The 21,228-nt window shown below is 40.7% G+C and overlaps 1 protein-coding gene and 1 long non-coding RNA gene across 2 annotated transcripts in view; both read left to right on the forward strand.

Annotated features, from left to right (window-relative positions):
• The window catches only part of LOC145436055 (uncharacterized), a 307,559-nt gene that overhangs the window by 204,512 nt on the left and 81,819 nt on the right, over positions 1-21,228 (forward strand). The gene's annotated exons all lie outside the window — the stretch shown is intronic.
• Positions 1-21,228, forward strand: part of LOC145435397 (NFX1-type zinc finger-containing protein 1-like) — a 98,023-nt gene that overhangs the window by 62,786 nt on the left and 14,009 nt on the right. The window contains exons 19-28 of the mRNA XM_080312673.1: positions 2,549-2,710; positions 2,817-2,915; positions 4,928-4,987; positions 5,048-5,224; positions 7,003-7,820; positions 8,197-8,286; positions 8,354-8,507; positions 11,617-11,879; positions 13,190-13,268; positions 13,339-13,478. Of these exons, the coding sequence (XP_080168799.1) occupies positions 2,549-2,710; positions 2,817-2,915; positions 4,928-4,987; positions 5,048-5,224; positions 7,003-7,820; positions 8,197-8,286; positions 8,354-8,507; positions 11,617-11,879; positions 13,190-13,268; positions 13,339-13,478 (2,042 nt within the window). The remainder of the gene's footprint in view (positions 1-2,548; positions 2,711-2,816; positions 2,916-4,927; positions 4,988-5,047; positions 5,225-7,002; positions 7,821-8,196; positions 8,287-8,353; positions 8,508-11,616; positions 11,880-13,189; positions 13,269-13,338; positions 13,479-21,228) is intronic.

Here is a 21,228-nt window from a genome sequence, read left to right on the forward strand (position 1 = left end):
AATTTCAGAATATTATGCAACACAGATAGGCTACAAGAGGAAAACTATCGAAGTTATGTAGTGGTTGAAAATAAGACAAAAGAAGGACGCAAGTCAAAAATAAAGACTTTTTTAGAAATAAGGACAGTTGAGTTTTCTAAGACGTGGCCCTTAAAAATAAGGACAAGTCTTAGAAATAAGGACGGTATAGCAACCCTGCAAATAACAGTGAGATGCAGTTAACCCATCATATTGCTCATTGTTATGCAAATCAAAGAGAATAGAACCAAACTAAAAATCGTGTATGGCATTTGTTTGAATTACTCCTTTACATTTTTGCACACTATTTGATAGAGGTTGCAGTAAAAATTGGCATGGGAAATAGAGTAGAGGTTGCAGTAAAAATTGGCATGGGAAATGGAGAGAAGATGCAAAAGTTGCAAAAACTGGCCCTACTAATTACATATTATTCTTATCGTAACCTTTCAAGCGAAAGCGGATTCTGCGACAATGTGTTTCGTGAACGATCGTATAGGGTTTTGTAACGACACAAACTAATAACCAGTTCATTACAGACATGGGGTTAGTGATAGCACATACGTCTGATTTTAAAACGGCACTGCTCCTTATTACGTCAGAAGTATTAGATTTGATCGTCATGGCGTAATAAGTAGGCTAGCCACGCATATTAAACAGATATCCGATATAGATTGTAGTGTAATTGTAAGAACACACGAAATGCTGTATATCTGGTTATCAATACACTCGAAACGCCACTACCTCGTAGCAGGATAATAATCACTACCCTGCCCAGTTTCAAATAGTAACCTAGGTATTGATGTTGGGTTATGCTTACATAAAAGCAGTTTGATCGTTGCTGCTTCGCGAGCAGTAGGCATATGTAGGCTACGTACATACGTGCACCGGACAAATATTTGAAATTTAGTACTCGTCAAATGAAACATTACGATTTCCACAACGAAGCATTAAAAATCAATAGCTGCTAATATATATCACAACCGTTTCAAGTAACAGCAGCGAGCAATATCTGTATCAATTGGAAGGCAAAATTTTATGCTTACTTTATCTTATTCTCATATGAATCTACTTGAAACGGGCGCCAATCGTTATTTTGCAATTCTTATACGGCGTGTTTGCGTGGACCGTAGCTAGAATCAGGACCAAGACAGCGATTCGTCCCCCCACTTTAAATGTATAGTTTTACGCCCCCAAAGTGTGGTCCATTTTCAAGTTGATACCTGAATTTCGTCAATATTATTGGTAAATGCATTATATTACTATTCATCTTTAATCGTCTCGTAACCCCGATGGTCAGATTGACCGGTATAGCTGGGTGCCTGTAATTCATAATTATAACATCTGGTATGTTGGTATAATTACTTACATTTGTATTGTGGCGTTCAGATTGGAAGGACAGGACTATTCGTCACACCCAGCCAGCGCTGCTATTGACAACGGACTTGGACACGTACCCAATGTTTCGGCCAAGGCTTTTCGTAGTAGCACCCTTCGTGGGGTTGCATGTTGGCCCAAACTGCATATGTCTTTTGGTGTGTGACGCGGTAATGACCAAGACCAAAATGCCTATTCCTATAAATTATGCAGGCTTTTTTTCTTGAGGAGGAGAGGCAAAATCAAGCTATCTAGACACATTAATTTGCGGAGCTCGAAAAAAAATTATACATAATTAAATCTCTTGAAAATATTCTCTATAGTTTATGTTGATTTACGAAATACTTTTGAGTCTCATTCGAGCTTACTCCCACCCCACTGGGGAGTTTAGCTTGCGGCAGTTATAAACCCGGCAAGAATGCAAATCGTTGGGTGCGATAAATCCTCCCCTGTAAAGTTGGATAATAGGTACATTATGACGTATCATTCACAAGGAAAGTTGTCATCTCATTAGCCTTTTTCATCGCAATCCTAATATTGTCTTCAATATATCGTCTAAGATTAGTTTTAAGAAGCAAAATTAATGTATCGTGAGTAATCGTGATTACATTCCCAATGTAATCGCAATCGTAATCGACTACTTCCTGATTTTGCTGTTATCGTAATCGTATTCGTAATCGCAATCAATTACATTCATTACATCATTACATGAAGTAATTTATGAAGTTCATTCATGAAGTAATCACCCCATGTCTGGTTCGTTATCACACAATTTGTAAAACTGCAGACTAATTGCAAGTTCAATATAACCTCATGACGGATCGTAGGGTTCTCAGACAAACTAGCGATTCATTATCAAGTCACGACCGATCGTAGGGTTTTGTTCAATATAACCTCACGACCGAAAGGTCACCTCACCATCGATCCCTACTGAAGTACTACCACCTAATCATCGGAGAGATATATACTATTCCCATCATCTGATCCACGCAAGCATTGTCAAAAGTAGGCCGTGCCACAAGTCGGCAGATACGGAATCATAACAAATTTCCTGGTGTAAATCGTGGTCATTGTAGTCGTCAAACAGAATGAAAACACAAACAACAAAATCCTGATCGGCGACAGTGTGAGTGCTACTGGTTGTTTTTCACTCTAGAAATTCCCCTCGATCAGTTGTACTACTGGCTCAGTTTTGTTCTAACGGATATCAAGGAGCATCCCCAACGAGAGTGGGTTCCTGGCGCAAAGCTGCGTGGGATTTTGGGGCGTGTGGGCAGAGGACGAGCCCCGGCAAATCAAGGAGCTGCGAATAGGATCCGTAAGTTTTTTTCATCGATAATAATCGTGTGTTGAGACTTTTGTAGTGTTTCAGTCACAAACAAATACATTTCAACAACGGGTAAATTGTATAAATTATTCGATAGGACCAGACACGAAATACAGGAAAAGACGAATGTATAAAAACAATGCGAACTGGGCGGTAGAAGCGGACATCTTACGGGAGCAGCGAATGCTTTATTCTGGTGAAGTTATATTCTGTATAGCATCTTGTATTAGGTATGGCCGCAATTGCGACAGCAAACCCGCAGGTTTCTAATAAGGCCTGTATTGTATGATATTAATTTTTGGAACTTAGGCAGACCTATTTACTATATTCGTCCGGTTTAAGTCATTCAAGAGAATTGCTTGAGGTGAGCAGTCCATGGAAAAAAGATACATTGTTATTACAGATTACTTTCTAGTCAAGTCATTTCAAATCACTTTTACAAAGTGACTCGAGTCAAGTCAAGTGAGACGAAAAAGTGGACTCGAGTCATCCCAACACTGCTTGCTAGGGCTGCATTTAAAACAAAAATAAATTAAAACAAACATGTTTAAAACAAGGCCCTAATTTAAAACATGTTTTATTTCAAGCCATGACCTCACGATTATTCAATTGTGACGTCATAATGGATTGACATTAACAATTAAAAATGTGTGGTAAATATAGCTCCTTAGACGAAATATATGTACTATAACTGTTGAACCAACTATTTTGAGGGTTACACCCATCCCATATCGATATACGTCGGCTAAATCGGGTGGTAATTGTCCGTAGGCTCATGAAACATGTTTTTTCGGAAAGTATTTACACAAATATGGCATGATTTTAAAACTTGGAGAATAACACATTTTTTAAATAGGATTCTGTTTAAAACACTGTTTAAACATGTTTTAAACAAAGTGTTTTAAAACACCGTTTGTTTTAAATGCAACCCTACTGCTATTTTGTTGGCTCAGTAGAAAATTGTCCATTGGCAAGTCAAAAGAGATGAGACCCACATGAGAATAGTTAGTTTTTCAAGGAGAAATTTGATAGCTTTGTACGGCACTTTCATATTGATGAATGACCAATTTGAAGCTTGAAAAACTGCTTTTTTGACGAACAAAGATGTCGCATCAGGTCATGTTCATATTGATTGAATATCTCTGCAGGAACCTTTTGAGTAACTCATACCCTAATAATGTGGGTGGCGAGATAGGGCAGTGGTATAATTCACAGCATGCAACACCAATGAGTTGCGAGTTCGATCGAGGTCGCCTACAGAATTCGTACCAAATTATCGGAGGTTTATCTGGGCTCCTCTGCGGTGTCTTTTAAAAAGCCTACAAGTGGGCCGTGCTACAAGTCGGTAAATACGGAATCAGAAATACTGAATATCGGCCTGGTGTAACATGACCAATTTAGTCGAAACACCACGAATATCAACAAACAAACGCTACTAATCTAACAAAAACTATAAATGCAACTTTTTACTGCAACGTTTGTTAAAATTAAGTGCAACTTTCTCGCGATTTTAGTGCAACAAAAACTTGGCCTAGTGATAAGTCGTGAATGTGATGTCATCATTACGGCAGGACTCAATGAAAAAGGACCGTTGAAAACCATATCTTGCACAGTTCAGTTGAAAATGGTTGACGGTTTCGGCAATATTACAAAGAAGACAGTGCGGAGTATCTGAACATAATATTCTTGACTTATGAGCGTTAAGCCTACAGTGACCGGAAGGCATTAGCATTGGTTACGACAGTTTGCCGCTCGACGAAGAGCAACAATTTAGACTTTATAGCAGTGGTTCCCAACTTTTTTTAGACACGCCCCCCTTTATGATAGTGAAAGGTTTTGCGCACCCCTTAAGGTCTTATCACAAAATCCAACCGGGATGCTAGCAACCTCAACAAATTGTTTGATGGCATGGAAGGTTTTGACTATTGATGAGAGAATTAAAAATATGAAATTCGGTCTATATATAGAGAAACATGCGTGAATTGGAGGTAAATCGCGCAGTGCATGCATTTTTTTTCAGTTGACCGCTTATTCGCGCCTCCCGTCAGATGCTTTCACGCCCCCCCCCAAGAGGATCGCGCCCCCAGGTTGGGAACCACTGCTTTAGAGCGTCTGCGTTGGCCATTGACATGCAGTCGGATAAAATACTACATATGATTTTGTTCCAATGGCAATAGAAGTTTAAACGAATGTTTGTTATGCCTTCAGATGAGTTGGCTGAAGATGAAACCTTTCGACGTTTTGGACCAAGTGACCCATTCATGAGAAGTGCGATTTCAATGGCACAAGGTAATGTACAGTAAAACGTTTACCGTGTGCATTTTCCAGTTGACAAGAGACATGGACGCCAATCTCCAAGATATAGTACGAAAAAATGCGAGCTCGCAATGCGGCAGATGCTAAGTGAAGGAATATTGATGACCGAACAAGAGGAACTTCATGTTGATCACATCCACGACCTGTCTCTAGGAGATAGATGGCGTTTATACAGGCAAGAACAGTCGTGTATTTGAATATTGGAGGGTCGATTATTAGGTGACAGCTGGCCCGGGCCCATTGGAGTAAGGATGTGTTTGGATTGGTTATTTTTATTGCCACCAAATACTGGTACTGAGTCCATGTACTCTTGGCGTATACGGGATAAAGAATGCTATGGTACCCATAATTAAGCGAAATTTTGAGAGGTGAGGGGTGTTAACGAAGTCCCTGAAAACAATTATCACTAGAAACGGTACATTGTATCGCTTCTATCAGAACGTTCAGTCTTCCAAATTGAAAATCGAACTTGACACAAATCTAAAATTTCTAATGGCATATAGTTATCCGGCATAGTGGTTCCTAATCTTTTTGATAGATGATCCTCTGGACCCCAGATCCCAGCCAACTCAAAACGGGTCGCAAACTTATCAAATGTTGTTGAGATTGTGAGTCGCATGAATTAAAATAGGTCACACAGTTTAGCAACCATGTTTGTAAATCTTTACGTTAGTTTAGCGTTGTGTTCTCTAACATGGACGACGGGTAGGCCTATAGTTAACACAAAAGAAATAATATTTTATTAAATAAATACAAATACAACGACAAATATCATGATCATCACTTTCATTCTATATTGAACTATGATCTGCGTTCGATACCTGACAACATTTCTCAGCGACTAAAGAATCGATATTAGGGTTAGCTAGACACGGTAGACTTGATGGAAAAATATCTCCTCATGAAGCTTGATCCTGTGCGGAAGCCTTAAGTCGTTTTCTAACCATATCGGTCTTGGGTCTGGGCCTGGGCCATTGCACCTCAAGGCAATATATGCTTATTCATATCAGCTAACTCTTCTGACATGGAATTCTACTACCATCGCCCCAGTCGTATCAGCCAGTGATGAATAGATATGTTTATTTTGAGCAATAAAGGCAATATTTTAAAACTGAAACCAATTTCAGCGTTTCAAAACGCTTTACTATGCGTTCGTCCGAAATCTGAAATCAGGTCGCCTGCCGCGCCTTGATGACCCCTGCCATGGATGACAATAATCGAAATCAGCATCTTTGCAGTCAAATATGAAAATAAGTGTTTAGAAGAGCAACCATCGTGTTATAAAATTTCATGATATCAAAAGCTATACTACATCGAGTCTGCCATAAATTAAAATTATGAATAGGCTAATCGTATAACTATATTATTAGTCAACATCAAGCACCGGTGTACATATGCATGGCGGTATGATGTAGTTAAAAATCAAATCGAAATAAGGATTATTGCCGTTGTTGAAGACTTGTAAGTTTCAGTACAAATCAAATTCATTCCCAGTTTATGAAAGCATCACCAGGGTAATCTCAGAATTTTTCGCTCACTCCTTAAATTGATTCACGCCATGGAAGTTTACACTCTAGTTTCAGATCACGAAACTAGCATTTTCTTTCCTTTGAAATTTTGCGCTGATCCTATACTTTCGTTTAGTTCTCGCTCCGCCACTCAAAATTTAATTTACAACTCTCAGAACCACTTCCCACTGTGTTGTAGCATCTTGCATTGTCTTGAATCGGAGAAATTCACTAAAATGGTAATAATGATGATGATGATGATGGCTGATCCACACCAACGTCTGTAAATGCAATACAACTTTATCAGAAATTGCATTCCGCAACCTTGGGAAAGAAAGGGAGGTTCAGCGGTGTGAGCCAACGCCATTGGTTATTTGCTCAACTGCAACCTTTATATAATATCAAAAGAGTGTTCAGAACTGATTTATAAGTAGGCCTACTTCGGCTAGCTTTAAAAATTACATGACAGGACATGGGTCGATCGCTGGCGTGACGATGCTCTGAAGAGTCTACTTTCTTCGATCGAACTATATAGTGAACTCGCGAAGAACGCAGCAGAACTCGAACGCCGCAGGGATGCAGAAATTTTACGCAAAGCTGATGTCGTGGCTGCAACAACAACAGGAGCAGCCAAGTATCGCAATTTACTTTACAACCTTGATAGCAAAATAGTTGTGGTCGAAGAAGCAGCGGAAGTCATGGAGGCACATATAATAACCGCCATGCCCAAGTCAACGCAACACCTCATCCTAATCGGCGATCACCAACAGTTGAAACCCTCCACAACCGTTTACGAATTGGCCAAGAAATATGACTTGGATATATCTCTATTTGAGAGGATGATAAAAGTAAAGATACCGCATGTCACACTGAATGTACAGCATCGGATGAGGCCAGAAATCGCAGACCTACTACGTCCCAGAATTTACAGTGATCTTGTGGATCATGAAAGTGTTCAACGTTTCGGTGAAATCGCCGGTATAACCAAGCCAATGTTTTTTATCTCTCATTGCGAAGGCGAAGAGCGATTAACGGAGGGAAAGTCAAAGCAAAACAAGCACGAGGTGGACTTCCTTGTTGCACTATGCGACTACCTTCTCAAGCAGGGCTACAACTCGAAACAGATCACCATACTTACCACGTACTCCGGACAGTTGCTTGCTTTCCGTAACGAAATGACGGAAGATATGGAACACGTTAGAGTCACTGCAGTGGACAATTTTCAGGGAGAAGAAAATGACATTATACTTCTATCTCTAGTCAGGAGCAACGAAGAGGTAAAACACCTCATGCCGTTTCTACATAAATAGTTTTCATGCGAATTCTCATAAAATTCAATGCCACATGCTCAAATGAAATTTGATTTAAGACTGTGATGCGAACGGACAAAAGATGCGTGTATGGCCTACACATTTCCCATTTTATATGATTTATGTGGCGACCTAAAATAGATTCATGCTCTCGCATGGACAAAATCTAATATTTTATCTCTAAAATTTAGTCATGATGTCTTTGATCACGATCCCAGCGTTACATTACCAAGTAGGCCTAGCACAGCCATATCAATTTACTTCATTCGCGAAAGATAAAATTGGCAATATTATGCAGTGAATGTACCTTGAAACTCATTCAGAATTCGGTTGATAATTCCAGGCAAAAATTGGATTTCTTGCAGTCGAGAACAGAATATGCGTTGCCCTCTCCAGAGCGAAAAAGGCTTTATACTGTATCGGGAATCTGGAAGTAAGTATAGCCAAAACTAAAGCGTAGCAGTCCGAATCATAATTTCCTATGTCGGCGTTTCCTATAGCTACTTGCGAAAACCAACCGGTTGTGGAAGGGGATGAAAGAGCATTTGGAAAAAACTGGCAGTATCGGAGAATCTTTGATGTTGAAGTGCGGGAACCATTCCGGATGTCAGACGCCAGTTCGGACAAAATTTGATTTTAACATGGTACCAGAAGGTACACAATACAATATATTTACGGTGGTCATCAGCAATGCAACATCAGTTAGATTGGAACGCAGCTCTGTCTTGTTAATGTTCATGGTCGAAAATCAAACGCAAATCTCACTATGAATCTTTGATCTATTTCTCCGGCTTCAGGTAAGGCATGAGACTGAAGGGAAAATTAAAGGCCCTTTGGGACAGAACATAAAATGCTTGTCACGTGACTAAAACCCGAAAACAAAGAACTGAAGAAAAACCTCTGTTAACACATGTCGTCGCTATAATTTGACGTAGGAATCCGAGCGAGATAGTGTAATGGTTATGCGTCCGGCTTCTCGAGCGGTAGGTCGTGGGTTCGATCCCCGGCCGGGTCATACCAAAGACTCGAAAATTGGTATCCGCAGCTATCCTGCTAGGCGCTCAGCAATCACGGATAGCATGGAGGAGAAAAAAAAAAAACGGGGGCGCAGACTAGATGACCTCATGGGGCCGTATCGCAACTCCGTCGTCAAAGCATCTCGATGGTGCAGGTGAAAAAGAATACCATATCTCTCTCTCTCTATCACGTAGTGGAGGATTGCAGGAGACTGCATGTGGGCCACATTATCATGTAAGACCGACAACTGTCAAAATCCCGTCGCGGGCCGGAACTGTCCCGCGGGGTGTATGTTTCCCGTCGCTGTCATAGTGGTCACACAGGAAAACTTGCATTAAAATTGCGTCGCGAACTGAAAAACGTCTGGAGAGACTGTTTAGGCTACACGCGGGAATACTTCCAGACGAAACCAGTCAAGCAAGTAGAAGCCAAGTACACTTATTATAGATTGGATAATGGTTGGCACTTGGCAGATCCGTGTAGAATCGACACACATCGAGAGAGAGAGAGAGAGGAGGAGAGAGAGAGAGAGAGAGAGAGAGAGAGAGAGAGAGAGAGAGAGAGAGAGAGAGAGAGAGAGAGAGAGAGAGAGAGAGAGAGAGAAGAGAGAGAGGAAGAGAGAGAGATGAGAGAGAGAGAGAGACGAGACGAGAGAGAGAGCGAGAGTGAGAGAGAGAGAGAGAGAGAGAGAGAGAGAAGAGACGAGAGAGAGAGAGAGAGAGAGAGAGAGAGAGAGAGAGAGAGAGAGAGGAGAGAGAGGAGAGAGAGAGAGAGGAATTATCGATACGACCGTGTAGGTCAGGGGCGGGCAACATACGGATTTTGTCCGGCCCGCGGACACTTTTCCGTCTTACATGATAATGTGGCCCGCGGACCCAGACTGCCGGATTCCCCACTACTACGTCAAATGTTAGTGACTGTATGTTATTACGCGTAAGTTCGTCAAAGCGAGAAGATTTGCGTTATCGGCATTTAAGATGTACTCAACCCCAATGTCGTCTGTGGTAATCAGGGGTGTTTGTCGACTACAATGGTCATTGGTCATTTACACCAGGGTGGTATTTCTTATTTTTGATTCCGTAACCGCCGACTTGTAGCACGGCATATTTGTAGGCTTCTGTAAGACACCGTTTATGCCAGGGGTCGCCAACTCAGAACGGGTCGCAGGCCGCTTTAAAAATTTCGTAGAGGAGGCGGGCCGCATGAATCAAATATCGAGATTAACTAGGCCACACAGTTGAACAACGACGCTATCTCGTCACTTACACAACCCTAATGAATTGATATCTTGGTAAATTTGGGGTATCGGGCTTATCGAACGCCTTGAAATCTTAATTAAGGATTGCACCGTGTGTTGATTGATCAGATGGAAGCAGACATGGCGGCGCCTGTATGACAATGCTATTCTCAAATCCACATTGGCGTCGTCACTATCGGCGAGAAATGGCTTTGAAGTGACATTGCTGTCGTTAAAATACATTCATTAATTAAATAGGCTTTTCGGAGTACAGAACTTCAATATTACAGCAAGCAATACGTTCATATTGCAAATTTATTCCACTCGAAGCTTTTCGACTGGCCCTCTTCAGCAGTGACCGCCAGAAAGTGAGGTTAACCAAGTTCGAAATATAGAAAGAATTTTGTCGTTGTTACGTTTGGACCGAGAAGGTACCCAGATTATTTGCATCTCTCGTGGATAGGCACAGCTTGTAACAGGTTTGAAAAACAGATTAAGTCCTCCGTGAGTCATTGTTTTCCACAAGTGGAACCCCGTATCATATTTACTACGAAATCTTTACTACCAGCAACGCGTAAGGATGTGCTACCTGCGGTTGATCAGAGTAACATAATTTACCAATATACGTGCCGATGCGACAGTCGGTATGTGGGTCGCACATCTCAGTGCTTGCAACAAAGAATTTATCAACACGTCCCTCGTCAAATTAGAAATTCGCAGGGTGATGACATGGCTTCTCGATCATCACATTCCCTAGTTACCATGCGTGATTATGACCAAGTAACAGCATGCAATTCTGCAATCGGACAGCACCTCTAGAAACATCCAGAGTGTGCAAAACATTACAATAACAATCAGTTTTCCATAGTTGCTTGTGGTCGTTCTCTTTTTTATTCAAAGGTCATTGAATCAACTATCATAAAACTGCAAAAGCCGATCCTCTGTTGCCAGAAGAAACATCTCTACGCACTGGGAATCTTCCATTAGTGTTGTTTTGTCGTCCGGCTGTTTTACAGCTGATTTTGTGTACGTTGTACCGTAACCGTGCGTTGTTTACTCCCGTTCGCGACTCTGTGTACTTGTCATTATTCCGTCACAACGTCAAAATTCTTTCTATATTTCGAACTTGGTTAACCTCATTTACTGGCGGTCACTCCAGTCGAAAAGCTTCGAGTGGAATAAATTTGCAATACGAACGTATTGCTTGCTGCAATATTCATTAATTACGATATATTCCTTTATATGTGGAGAAATGGGCGAATAACGTATCGATTCTGCAATCCGGCCCGCCAAGTACTTAATTTACCTATATCCGGCCCGCCGACTAGAGAAGTTGCCCGCCCGTGGTGTAGGTCAACTAATCTGATCATACCCGCACCAAACAGGTACACTTGACTCTATACAGTCTGGCAAGATCACCTTATCATGAAAAGGATTAAACTATTCTTGAAAACACCTAGAGAGCGATAATGCAAGTGACATGGTTGAAACATGTTTATATTTTTATAGGAGGCTGCGGTCAACCCTGTAGAACACGTCTTGGTTGTGGTCATACCTGTGCAAGGTCCTGCCACCCTGACAATGATCATTCGCACGTACGATGCCTGAAACCATGTGACAAGATGCTAGGATGCGGGCACAGATGTTCCAAAATCTGTGCTGATTTGTGCTTTCCTTGTAACGAAGTATGTGGCAAAATATTGGACTGCGAACACAAGTGTCTAAGGGAATGTTACAAATCATGTCATCCATGTAAAGCCGAGGTTATCAAAGTGAGTGCACTTATACCAAGTTACCCCTTTCGATATTTAAATCTCAAACAACATATTGTCTATCATCCAACTATGTATTTATTAGTAATTTCCTGTAAGCGAGTTCATGCCATTTTCCACTTGGGTTTATTTAAGTGCTGAAAACCGTGCTATACTATGAGATTATATCCCGTTCAATATAACCGCCCCATGCAGCCTCATTACCTGTAGAGGTCGCAAATTTAATGTTTAATGTACCAAATAGGCCGTGGTTAGGTCTGGGCGATGGTGCTGATCTTTCAAAAAGCAGCCTACCAAATTTAAAGTGGCCCGTGGATCATTGTCTAAAGAGAAATTGGATTCCGGCCATGATTTGGAGCATAACATAGTGGTAACATTTTGCATATAAAGCGGGCATCTCTACCGCTGTTGTTTATGAGTGAGTCACTCGCAGCTGCCAGCGTAATGATCAGTTTGAATTGCTTACTTATATAAACTTCAATAAATGACCTTCAAGAAAATATGAAGCAATATGACTTCTGTGACTGAAAATCGCTTGAAAGCAAACTTCTAGTTAAGTAAAGGAAATGAGTCCTTCGAAGAACACTCTGTCTGGTGACAAAAATGACAGATTTCTCATTATTATTGTCCACAGTGGTTCCCAAGCTGTGGTAGTAATGATCTAATGGCGCAAACAATCCAGTATGCTCGATTGCTCGCTTCGTATGCTTAACTATCGCCCATGGTCGAAATGTATCAGACGCGCACCGATGGTCAGCCTTGTGTAACCGCGAGTCAAGCCAGGAGAGATTCACATGCTCCCAAAAGCTCGCAAAGCTGATTTTATAACAATTGGACGAACTTTTATCAACAAATGAAACAAATCCATGAAAAAATTAACGTCATACAATTTGTGCCAAACTAATCTCGGTACTATTAACTTGTGATCAAGCTAAAATAGTGGCTTTCAACACTTCGAGCTATCAGACTCTCGTTCCGGTCGATATAACGATAGGTGGTACCTGAGCTCGATAAAAATGCTCGATATAGTTCAAGCATGCAAAAAGTTTAGGAAGCACTGCGTAACAAAATATACGATCGGTAATAGTAAATCCCTATTTCTTCACAGCCATGGAAATTCTGCTGATCGATTTTTAATAAAGATAATACATTGGGGTAAAAGGATTTTCTATAGTGAGAGTTTGTTCACTCTTGCAGCCCGATAATCAAGATCAAGAGTGACTCTGAGCATACTAGTTTTATGCGTAGAATCTGGCACATTTCCGAAAGTCTGCTAGATTCGACAGCAAATAAAAATGATTATTTTATAGAATCTTCAATGTGGACATGAGCAAAAGGTTTTTTGTGAGGAACCGTTGGACGAAGTCAAATGTCAGACAAAATTTGAAGGTATTGAATGCGTTGCCTCATTCGTCTATTTAAGCTGTCGAATATTAACCAACATTTGTATATGGTACAGTAACGTTACGCTGCGGTCATCAGACCGAGATACGCTGTATGCTATCTGGAACAGTAGACAAGATGATATGCCGCGAAAGGTGTACCGATCTCCTCGACTGCCTCCATGAATGCAAAGGATCTTGCGGGGAATGTTATCAAGTAATTGATATCATAGAACAGAGATCATCAATGGAAATTTTGGCTCAGCACCAAAAATAATCCTTATGTGAATAAGGGCATAAGTTACCTCTTCGTGTTGCCGTTCATGGGCGGATTATATCACTAGATTTAGAATGTGTCAGCAATGGCATGACGTCACGGATACATTGCGACGCAGTGAATAAATGATAATGGTGTCATAATGTCTGAGTCAGATCGAAAACTGGCAACCTGTCTCTGTCATCCATCAATCATTTTATTGAAGCTTTCATCTGATCTAAACACCATAAGATTACGATAAAATGAAAAGATAACAGTGTAACAATAGTAACGGCGTAGTTTTCTAATCGCATACCCATCTGGACCTAGCCTAGAGCTAGGGCACGTAAGTAAGAGGCGTGCATACTAGATGAAAAGAGATAAATGATTGCACAAAGCAAACGTTTCCGAAATGAAAGTCGAAGCGAAAGTAATAAACGTATCATAGTTCTAGGCCAGGATTCAACAACACGCGGCCCGCGGTATGCGGCCGCGATGTCATATTTTGCGGCCTGCGACCTGATTTTAAATTTCGGAAGAACGCTTAGTAAACAACTTTGAAATGCTGAGTTTAAACATATTGTTGTTGCTGTTGTTGTTCAATGTAAGCTATTCTCCTGTGCCCAATATCCCTATTCCTCACTAGTTGATACGGCTAGGTACGGCTATGGTAATATCATTCCACGGAGGAAGAATTTGGTGATATGAATGGGCATATTGCATTGACGTGCAATGGTCCACCACTGCCAAGAACCGAGACGCTTGGAAATTGACTTTGGATAAAAATTTACGATGAGATATTTTCTTAGCAAGTACCATGTCTAGCTAACCCCAATAACAATTCTTTAGTCCGGGGGTGGCCAATCTGCGGCTATAGACGGAAAATTATGCGACTGTCGACATTTAATTCAATTGAGATGTGTTGGCGGCCGTCAATATGCAAATTGTATTTACGAATTTATGCCCTAATTAATGAGAGGTTTGAAATTATTCTTGGACTTTTCTTCGCGCTTCGCGCGGTTCAATGCGAGTTAAATTTCGATTTTAGTATAGTGGTGTCCTTGGTTATCTGAGCCCAACAGTACAGATGCAATCAGCAGAGGAAATTGATGCGCCCGATGATGAAATACCAATTTCTAATCAAATAGTTTTTTTTGTGGTACAGAATTTGAATATTGCAACGATCAACACATCATCATCATCATCATTGGTTTATTAGCAATTTTATCAGTTCAATACACCACAAAAAATGCGATACAATGAAAAGAAAGGAAGATGTCGAAGCGACTAGGAGTTGTCTATGGAATCGGACACCCACCTTGGCCTAGGCGGTGTAAAGAGGAGGCATGCACACTGAATGAAAGTAAAGAAGATAGTATAGAAAAAGGAAGCGACAAGAAATAGGGCGGCATGTCATGGGAAGCGAGATCGATAGGTCAGTCGTGGTCCGGTTATTTTGAGGTTGGACTGTATTTATTTAGTAGTAATTGCCTGTATTTCGACTTGAATGTGGACATGCTCGTCGACTGCCGGATGGCCGGCGGGATACTGTTCCACACATCAGGTCCGGCATATTTGATAGAGCGATGATCTTTTCAGTCGATCATATGGTATTTGGACGCGCGTGTGTTGTACTTGTGCGCTTTTGATTCAGAGGTAAAGAAGTCATTAAAGTATTCGGGGCAACGACCGCAGTGAAACTGATACATAAACTTGGCGATTTCTAGTTTCCGCATACCTTCTATGTTTAGGACGCCGAATCTCTTCAGCAGCGACTTATTGGATGGGCAGCCAGGCCCCCTTGGGGCCTTAGCTATGATTCGGAGTACTTTATGCTGTAGTTTCTGCAGTGGCTTGAGTGCAGTTTTACTGGCAGCCCCCCAACAGAGGATGCCATAATGTAACTTCGATTGGATTAAGGATTTAAAGAGTATCAGAAAAACCCATGCTGGCATGAAGCGGCCAAGGCTGTAGAACAGGCCGCACTTCGGTGATAATTTAGTTTCTAGGGACTGAATATGACTCTTCCAGGACATGTTCGAGTCCAGTAAAACCCCGAGATATTTGGCATTATCTGTGTTGGAAACGGGCTGACCAGCGATATTAACGGTTAGGTTATTTTTTGAATTTACTGTCAGCAATTGGGTTTTCGAGGCGTTTATGCAAAGGTTGTTCTGGGCCGTCCACTCATGGACTTTAGGCATTTGGTCACCAGTCAGGGCATCCAGCTCTGCCGTCGATGATGCGGAAGAGAGGAGGTGAGTATCATCAGCGAACAGTGTGGTGTTCAATGAGGAGGTTTCAAAAATGTCGTTGACATATAAAGTGAAGAGGACCGGTCCAAGTACTGAGCCTTGGGGCACACCACAGGTCACCAGGTGGGGAGAGGACAAGGTGTTTGAGATCGCAACCATTTGTTGGCGTCCAGTGAGGTAACTTTTCATGAGCTCAAGTTGTGGGCCCCGAAGTCCGTAACGCGCCAATTTCGAGATGAGAATTTTATGATCTACGCAGTCAAACGCTTTTTTTAGACCGAGAAAAATGCTACATCCCAGATTTCGCTTCTCTGAGATATCATAATACTGCTCGGCCACTGTTAGGAGGGCATGTGCGGTTTGGTGTTTGTTTCGGAAGCCAAATTGTTGGGGGGAAATGATAGACATTTTGGCGAGGAATGAGGACAGGCGGTAGAGGAGCAACTTTTCGAATACAACCCCGATGTATGGGAGAACGGATATCGGACGGTAGTTGATGACATTAGTTCTATCCCCAGCTTTGTGTACAGGGACTACTCTGGCATTTTTTAGATAGCTTGGGTAGACTCCATTTTCTATCATGAAGTTGAAAAAATGGGCCATATATTGACCGATATGCAGGCTTATCATTTTTAAAAACCATGGTGGGATTTGGTCATAGCCGACGGCCTTGTGCGATTTCAGTTTGTGGATGGCTACTTCTACTTCGTATTTGGTCGTAGGTTCAAGCACAATCGACTGGGATATCGATCTCACCTCTGACCTGGCCAACACAGGTTTTGTAATAGAAGAAGCAATATTAGGGCCTACGTTACAAAAATATTCATTGAAGTGATTCGCGATGGCCGCCGGGTCTGAAAGTTTGTTTCCGGTATCCGAGTTCACAATTTCCGAAACAGACTTATGGCCTTTCTTCCGATGTAGGAGAGAGTTAAGTCCTGACCATGTTTTTCGAGTGTCCATTCATATTTGCAATTTATTCACTGTAAGCTTTTCAACTGACACTCATTGGGAGCAGCCGTAAGTAAATACGGAGATTGCAATTCGAAATATAAAGATGAAATAGATAGTATGACGTAAGAATGGTATAAAAACAAGAATGAGAGAATTCACAAAACGAAAGCGTTAAGGAAAAATGCAATCAGCGCAATAGAAATGGCCATAATATACAGCCAGAAACACAACACTAATGAAATACACGGAGTATTTGTAATTGTGTTCTCCACATCACGAAGGAAATTTGTTCCTATGGTAGGCTAACGTTTGAGTGAATCTAATATCTTTCCACTATACCGACAATCCTGACGGGAGGTAACGATATAACAGCATGGAACAAAGGCTAGGTTACTAATAACAATTGGCCCACCAAAAGATGCAGAATAGCAATAATAACTTCCCTGAATTTTCGAAGTCACCCGCTGCATCAACTCTGCCGGTAAAACTGATCACATAGGCTGAGATAGTGTAAATATTTGAAAGTAATATGTGAAACTATACTATAATATTAATGACGAAATTCACTCATGTATATGAAAAAATTGTCGCGCTTGGCGCAACTACAGATCGACTCCCTGTGCATCGTCATAACATGAGTACTCAGGATTTCATTGCGCTTTAAGCCGATATGAGTAAATTGATCAGTTCGGAGTTCACCGGCAATGGATATGGACTGGACAGTTTAACGTGTGTATTCGGTCTCCAGTTAGTTCATTACTACTATGCACTGGAATGCGGCTGTAGGCTACATAAGTAATCGAAATACGGCCGTGAATGGCAAAAAGGTTGACCCCCGTTTTAGTTGTTGAAGAGTGTTGTCAATATCGTGCGCAGCTCATAGTTCAAAATAGTCTGGAATTGATGATCATGATATTTTTTTGGTTTTCTGTTTCTTCAATAAAATATTATTTCTTTTGTGGCAGGTCCTAACTAGGGCTGGGCACAATGATTCGAGTACTCGAATCTGAATCGAGCATTAATTTTAATGATTGGAGTCGAGCAGTAAAATGCGATTTTTTCGAGTACTGAAATTATACGCTCCTCTCAACTGCAAATTAATTTACTAACGAGAATTATAGTTTTGATACTATTTTTCACTGAGGAAGCCTTGAAACCATGATTGGCCGTGTCGCAGCATTCGATACATAGTACAAACCTACGAACGTTCCTGGAAATAACATATTTCCGAAGTCATGATCCTCCCACAACATTGTCAAGAAGTGCATTTGAAATCGGTATGATCGAAAAATTGCCAAAGTATCTTTAATGTGACGGATAACAGGCATTAAAAGGAACATATTTGAACTTTGACATGGTGCATTCTGTTGTGACGTCATAATGAGCAATACTCGAATACTCGACTCGACTCGAAGTATTTTACGTGATTCAGAATCGAATCACTCAGGTACTCGATTTTGCCCAGCCCTAGTCCTAACTATGCCCTTCGCCCATGTTAGAGAGCACGGCGTTGTACCTACGTAGAGTTATCAAAACGTTGTTGTTAAACAGCGTTGCCTATTTTTATATCGATACTGAAATTTCGAAAAGCGGCACATGACCCATTTGAGTTAGCACCCCTGTCCTAGCCCAATACAGTAGCAGTGGTTGTAGTAACAATTATCGGTATTGAAATGAAATTTAAAACTATACGCACCAGTATACCGTAAAACTCTTTGACCCATGCTAAAGAATTACCTTTTCTAGTTTGTTGGAAGAGCCGAAACAGCTTAGTGTTATCCCCATAACAAGTCCTGGTCATGGGCCCCATAGGATATTCAGCGCCCCCATCGCGTTGTCGCCCCAGACCCTCTCTCTTCTACCGGTCATTCCATCTCTGCTTTTTTTACATACAGCTCACATACTCGCTTTTCGTAGCGAACTAAATACGGTATTACGGGATTCACGAAAGGGCTGAAATGGGTGACATTTGTATCGGCTTACTATACATTTGTGTTTAGGTCGCGCTTCCTTTCTAAGGCAATGAATGATTAATTCCAATAAGATTGGTACTTCCATTCATTACTGTCGATTGTATATAATTTCTCAGTTACCGTATATACCAGTATGCCGTAATTGTACATTGTTCTGTTGATGTCGCGCGGTAAAGACTAAAGATGTCCCTGAAATTCTCTGGTTCATGTGATCACGAGCTTCGAGAAATATTTCGCTGTGAACTCGAACTTCTGATATCACGTGATGTCACAATGCTAAGTTCAAACACTATACTTTTTCGCAAGGATATAACTCAATAGCTCACAGTAAAATCATAGTGTCCTATATGGTGTGGACACAAGCCAATCGCACGGCTCAGTGAAATTGGTCTACGTCGCACTTTCCATTTTGTCAACGGCAATTTGACAGTAATTTTTGACCGGCTTGCCGAGCAAATTTGATAAAACGGGTTCAAATCGAAAGCTACCGCGGTACTGATTGCAAAACCCTGCCATTGCGCGGGAAAGAGACAAGGGATCGTCGCTCAAGTCTGTTTCCTGACCAAGCACGAATCGCGCTGACAGAAACCAGGCATTTTATTATGCGCTAACTGATAAGCGTGATATTTTATGCCAACCTCTCAAAAATTAGAACAATTTTCGACGAAGCAAGGCTCATCTCATCTCAGGTCTATGTTTATTTTTCCGATAATAATGACTAATAGTAAGTTGTATCCAAGAGAATTTGATTAGCCTACAGATGCTGAGATTACCGGATATTCCATTAAAATGTTTACAGGGTCGAATCAATCCAGGTTCGTTTGCCATTCTGATTTATCGAAGTTTACATGCGAACGCAATCATGGACCGAATGTTCGCACCATACCTAGTTAAGACTGTTCATGGACCGTGATGTCGGTACCGAATAGTCCCGCACCGGGTTGCCAACAGCGCTACTGGTTAATTCCATTATAATTTAACAGGGGCTGTAATGCATACCCTCAGAATTGTCCAATATTTACAAATGTTGTTCTTTTTTTAATTCCAAGTTTATTAAAAAAAAAAAAATAAAAAATGTTCAGCGGTTCAAAAGATATTGCGATTTGAAATCCTGTCGTCACTAGGTGGCGCTACTTTCAAAAATCTTTGAAATCGATATTTTTCGCTTAAATGATGGTAGAGAACCAATTAAAATGTCCAATTAACCAATTCTGGGGCCAAGGAATTCAATAAAACCAACTGTTTCGCCCTAAACTCAATGAAAAAAAAGTTACAGATGAATAAAAAAATGGGGGGCCGGGCTTGAAAATCTGTAGGATCTGTAGGATACGGCCTACACAAAAAAAAATTGTTGTGAAATGTGCTTCTAAGGAGTATGGTTGATATAAAGCTTGATTTTAAATTTCACAGTTATTCTACCATGAAATATGCATTACATAAAAATTTCATGGTCCCAACCCATATCCCTGCTCACCGTAAATACTATTATCACCAGTCAGATATATAAATAAATTTCTTTGTTTGGGCTGGAAATTTTTCAAGCAGAATCCATGCGGAACCAACGCTTCAACAATGATAGAAGCAAGTAACAAAAGACATATTTACAATTGATCTTGAAATGTGGCAAGTCGACGATCCAAAATGCATATTTCATGGTGGAATAACTGTGAAATTTAAAATCAAGCTTTTTATCAACCATACTCCTTAGAAGCACATTTCACAAGAATTTTTTTTTGTGTAGGCCGTATCCTACAGACATTTTCAAGCCCGTCCCCCCCATTTTTTTTTTCATCCGTAACTTTTTTTTCATTGAGTTTAGGGCGAAACAGTTGGTTTTATTGAATTCCTTGGCCCCAGAATTGGTTAATTGGACATTTTAATTGGTTCTCTACCATCATTTAAGCGAAAAATATCGATTTCAAAGATTTTTGAAAGTAGCGCCACCTAGTGACGAGAGGATTTTAAATCGCAATATCTTTTGAACCGCTGAACATTTTTCAATTTTTTTTTTTTAATAAACTTGGAATTCAAAAAAGAACAACATATGTAAATATTGGACAATTCTGAGAGTATGCATTACAAATCTTAAAAAATTTGCTAAATTATAATGGAATTAGCCTACTGGGAATAGACTGTTTTCACATGATAGTAAATGATGAATCTTTTTAACTATCATTATTAAAGAGACCATGCTTATAAATATAGTAATATATAGAAAATTTGAATAAATCTGCCCAAAATATGCCTTTTGTAGAGTTACTATATAACTTTCTTCCCTATTCGAGCTTATCACCCCCCCCCCCCCAATTGCGGAGATTCAGGTACGGTAGGCCTAGTTACTGACATGTGTCTTAATGCACACGTACCAGGTAGAACATACAATTCTGTGATAACAAATTCGGAGACGGTACTCGTCCTCAAATTTCCGAAACCTTTGCGTTGGGTTTAGGTGAACATACCCAAAATTCGCTACCGTCGTCAGTTTGTATCCTCTTTCTGTGTCTGAGGAATACCGACATTAAGTTTTAC

Source organism: Botryllus schlosseri, chromosome 3 (assembly GCF_051294905.1).
Source record: "Botryllus schlosseri isolate E-star chromosome 3, Bs_hap1, whole genome shotgun sequence".
In the NCBI taxonomy this organism is placed as follows: domain Eukaryota; kingdom Metazoa; phylum Chordata; class Ascidiacea; order Stolidobranchia; family Styelidae; genus Botryllus; species Botryllus schlosseri.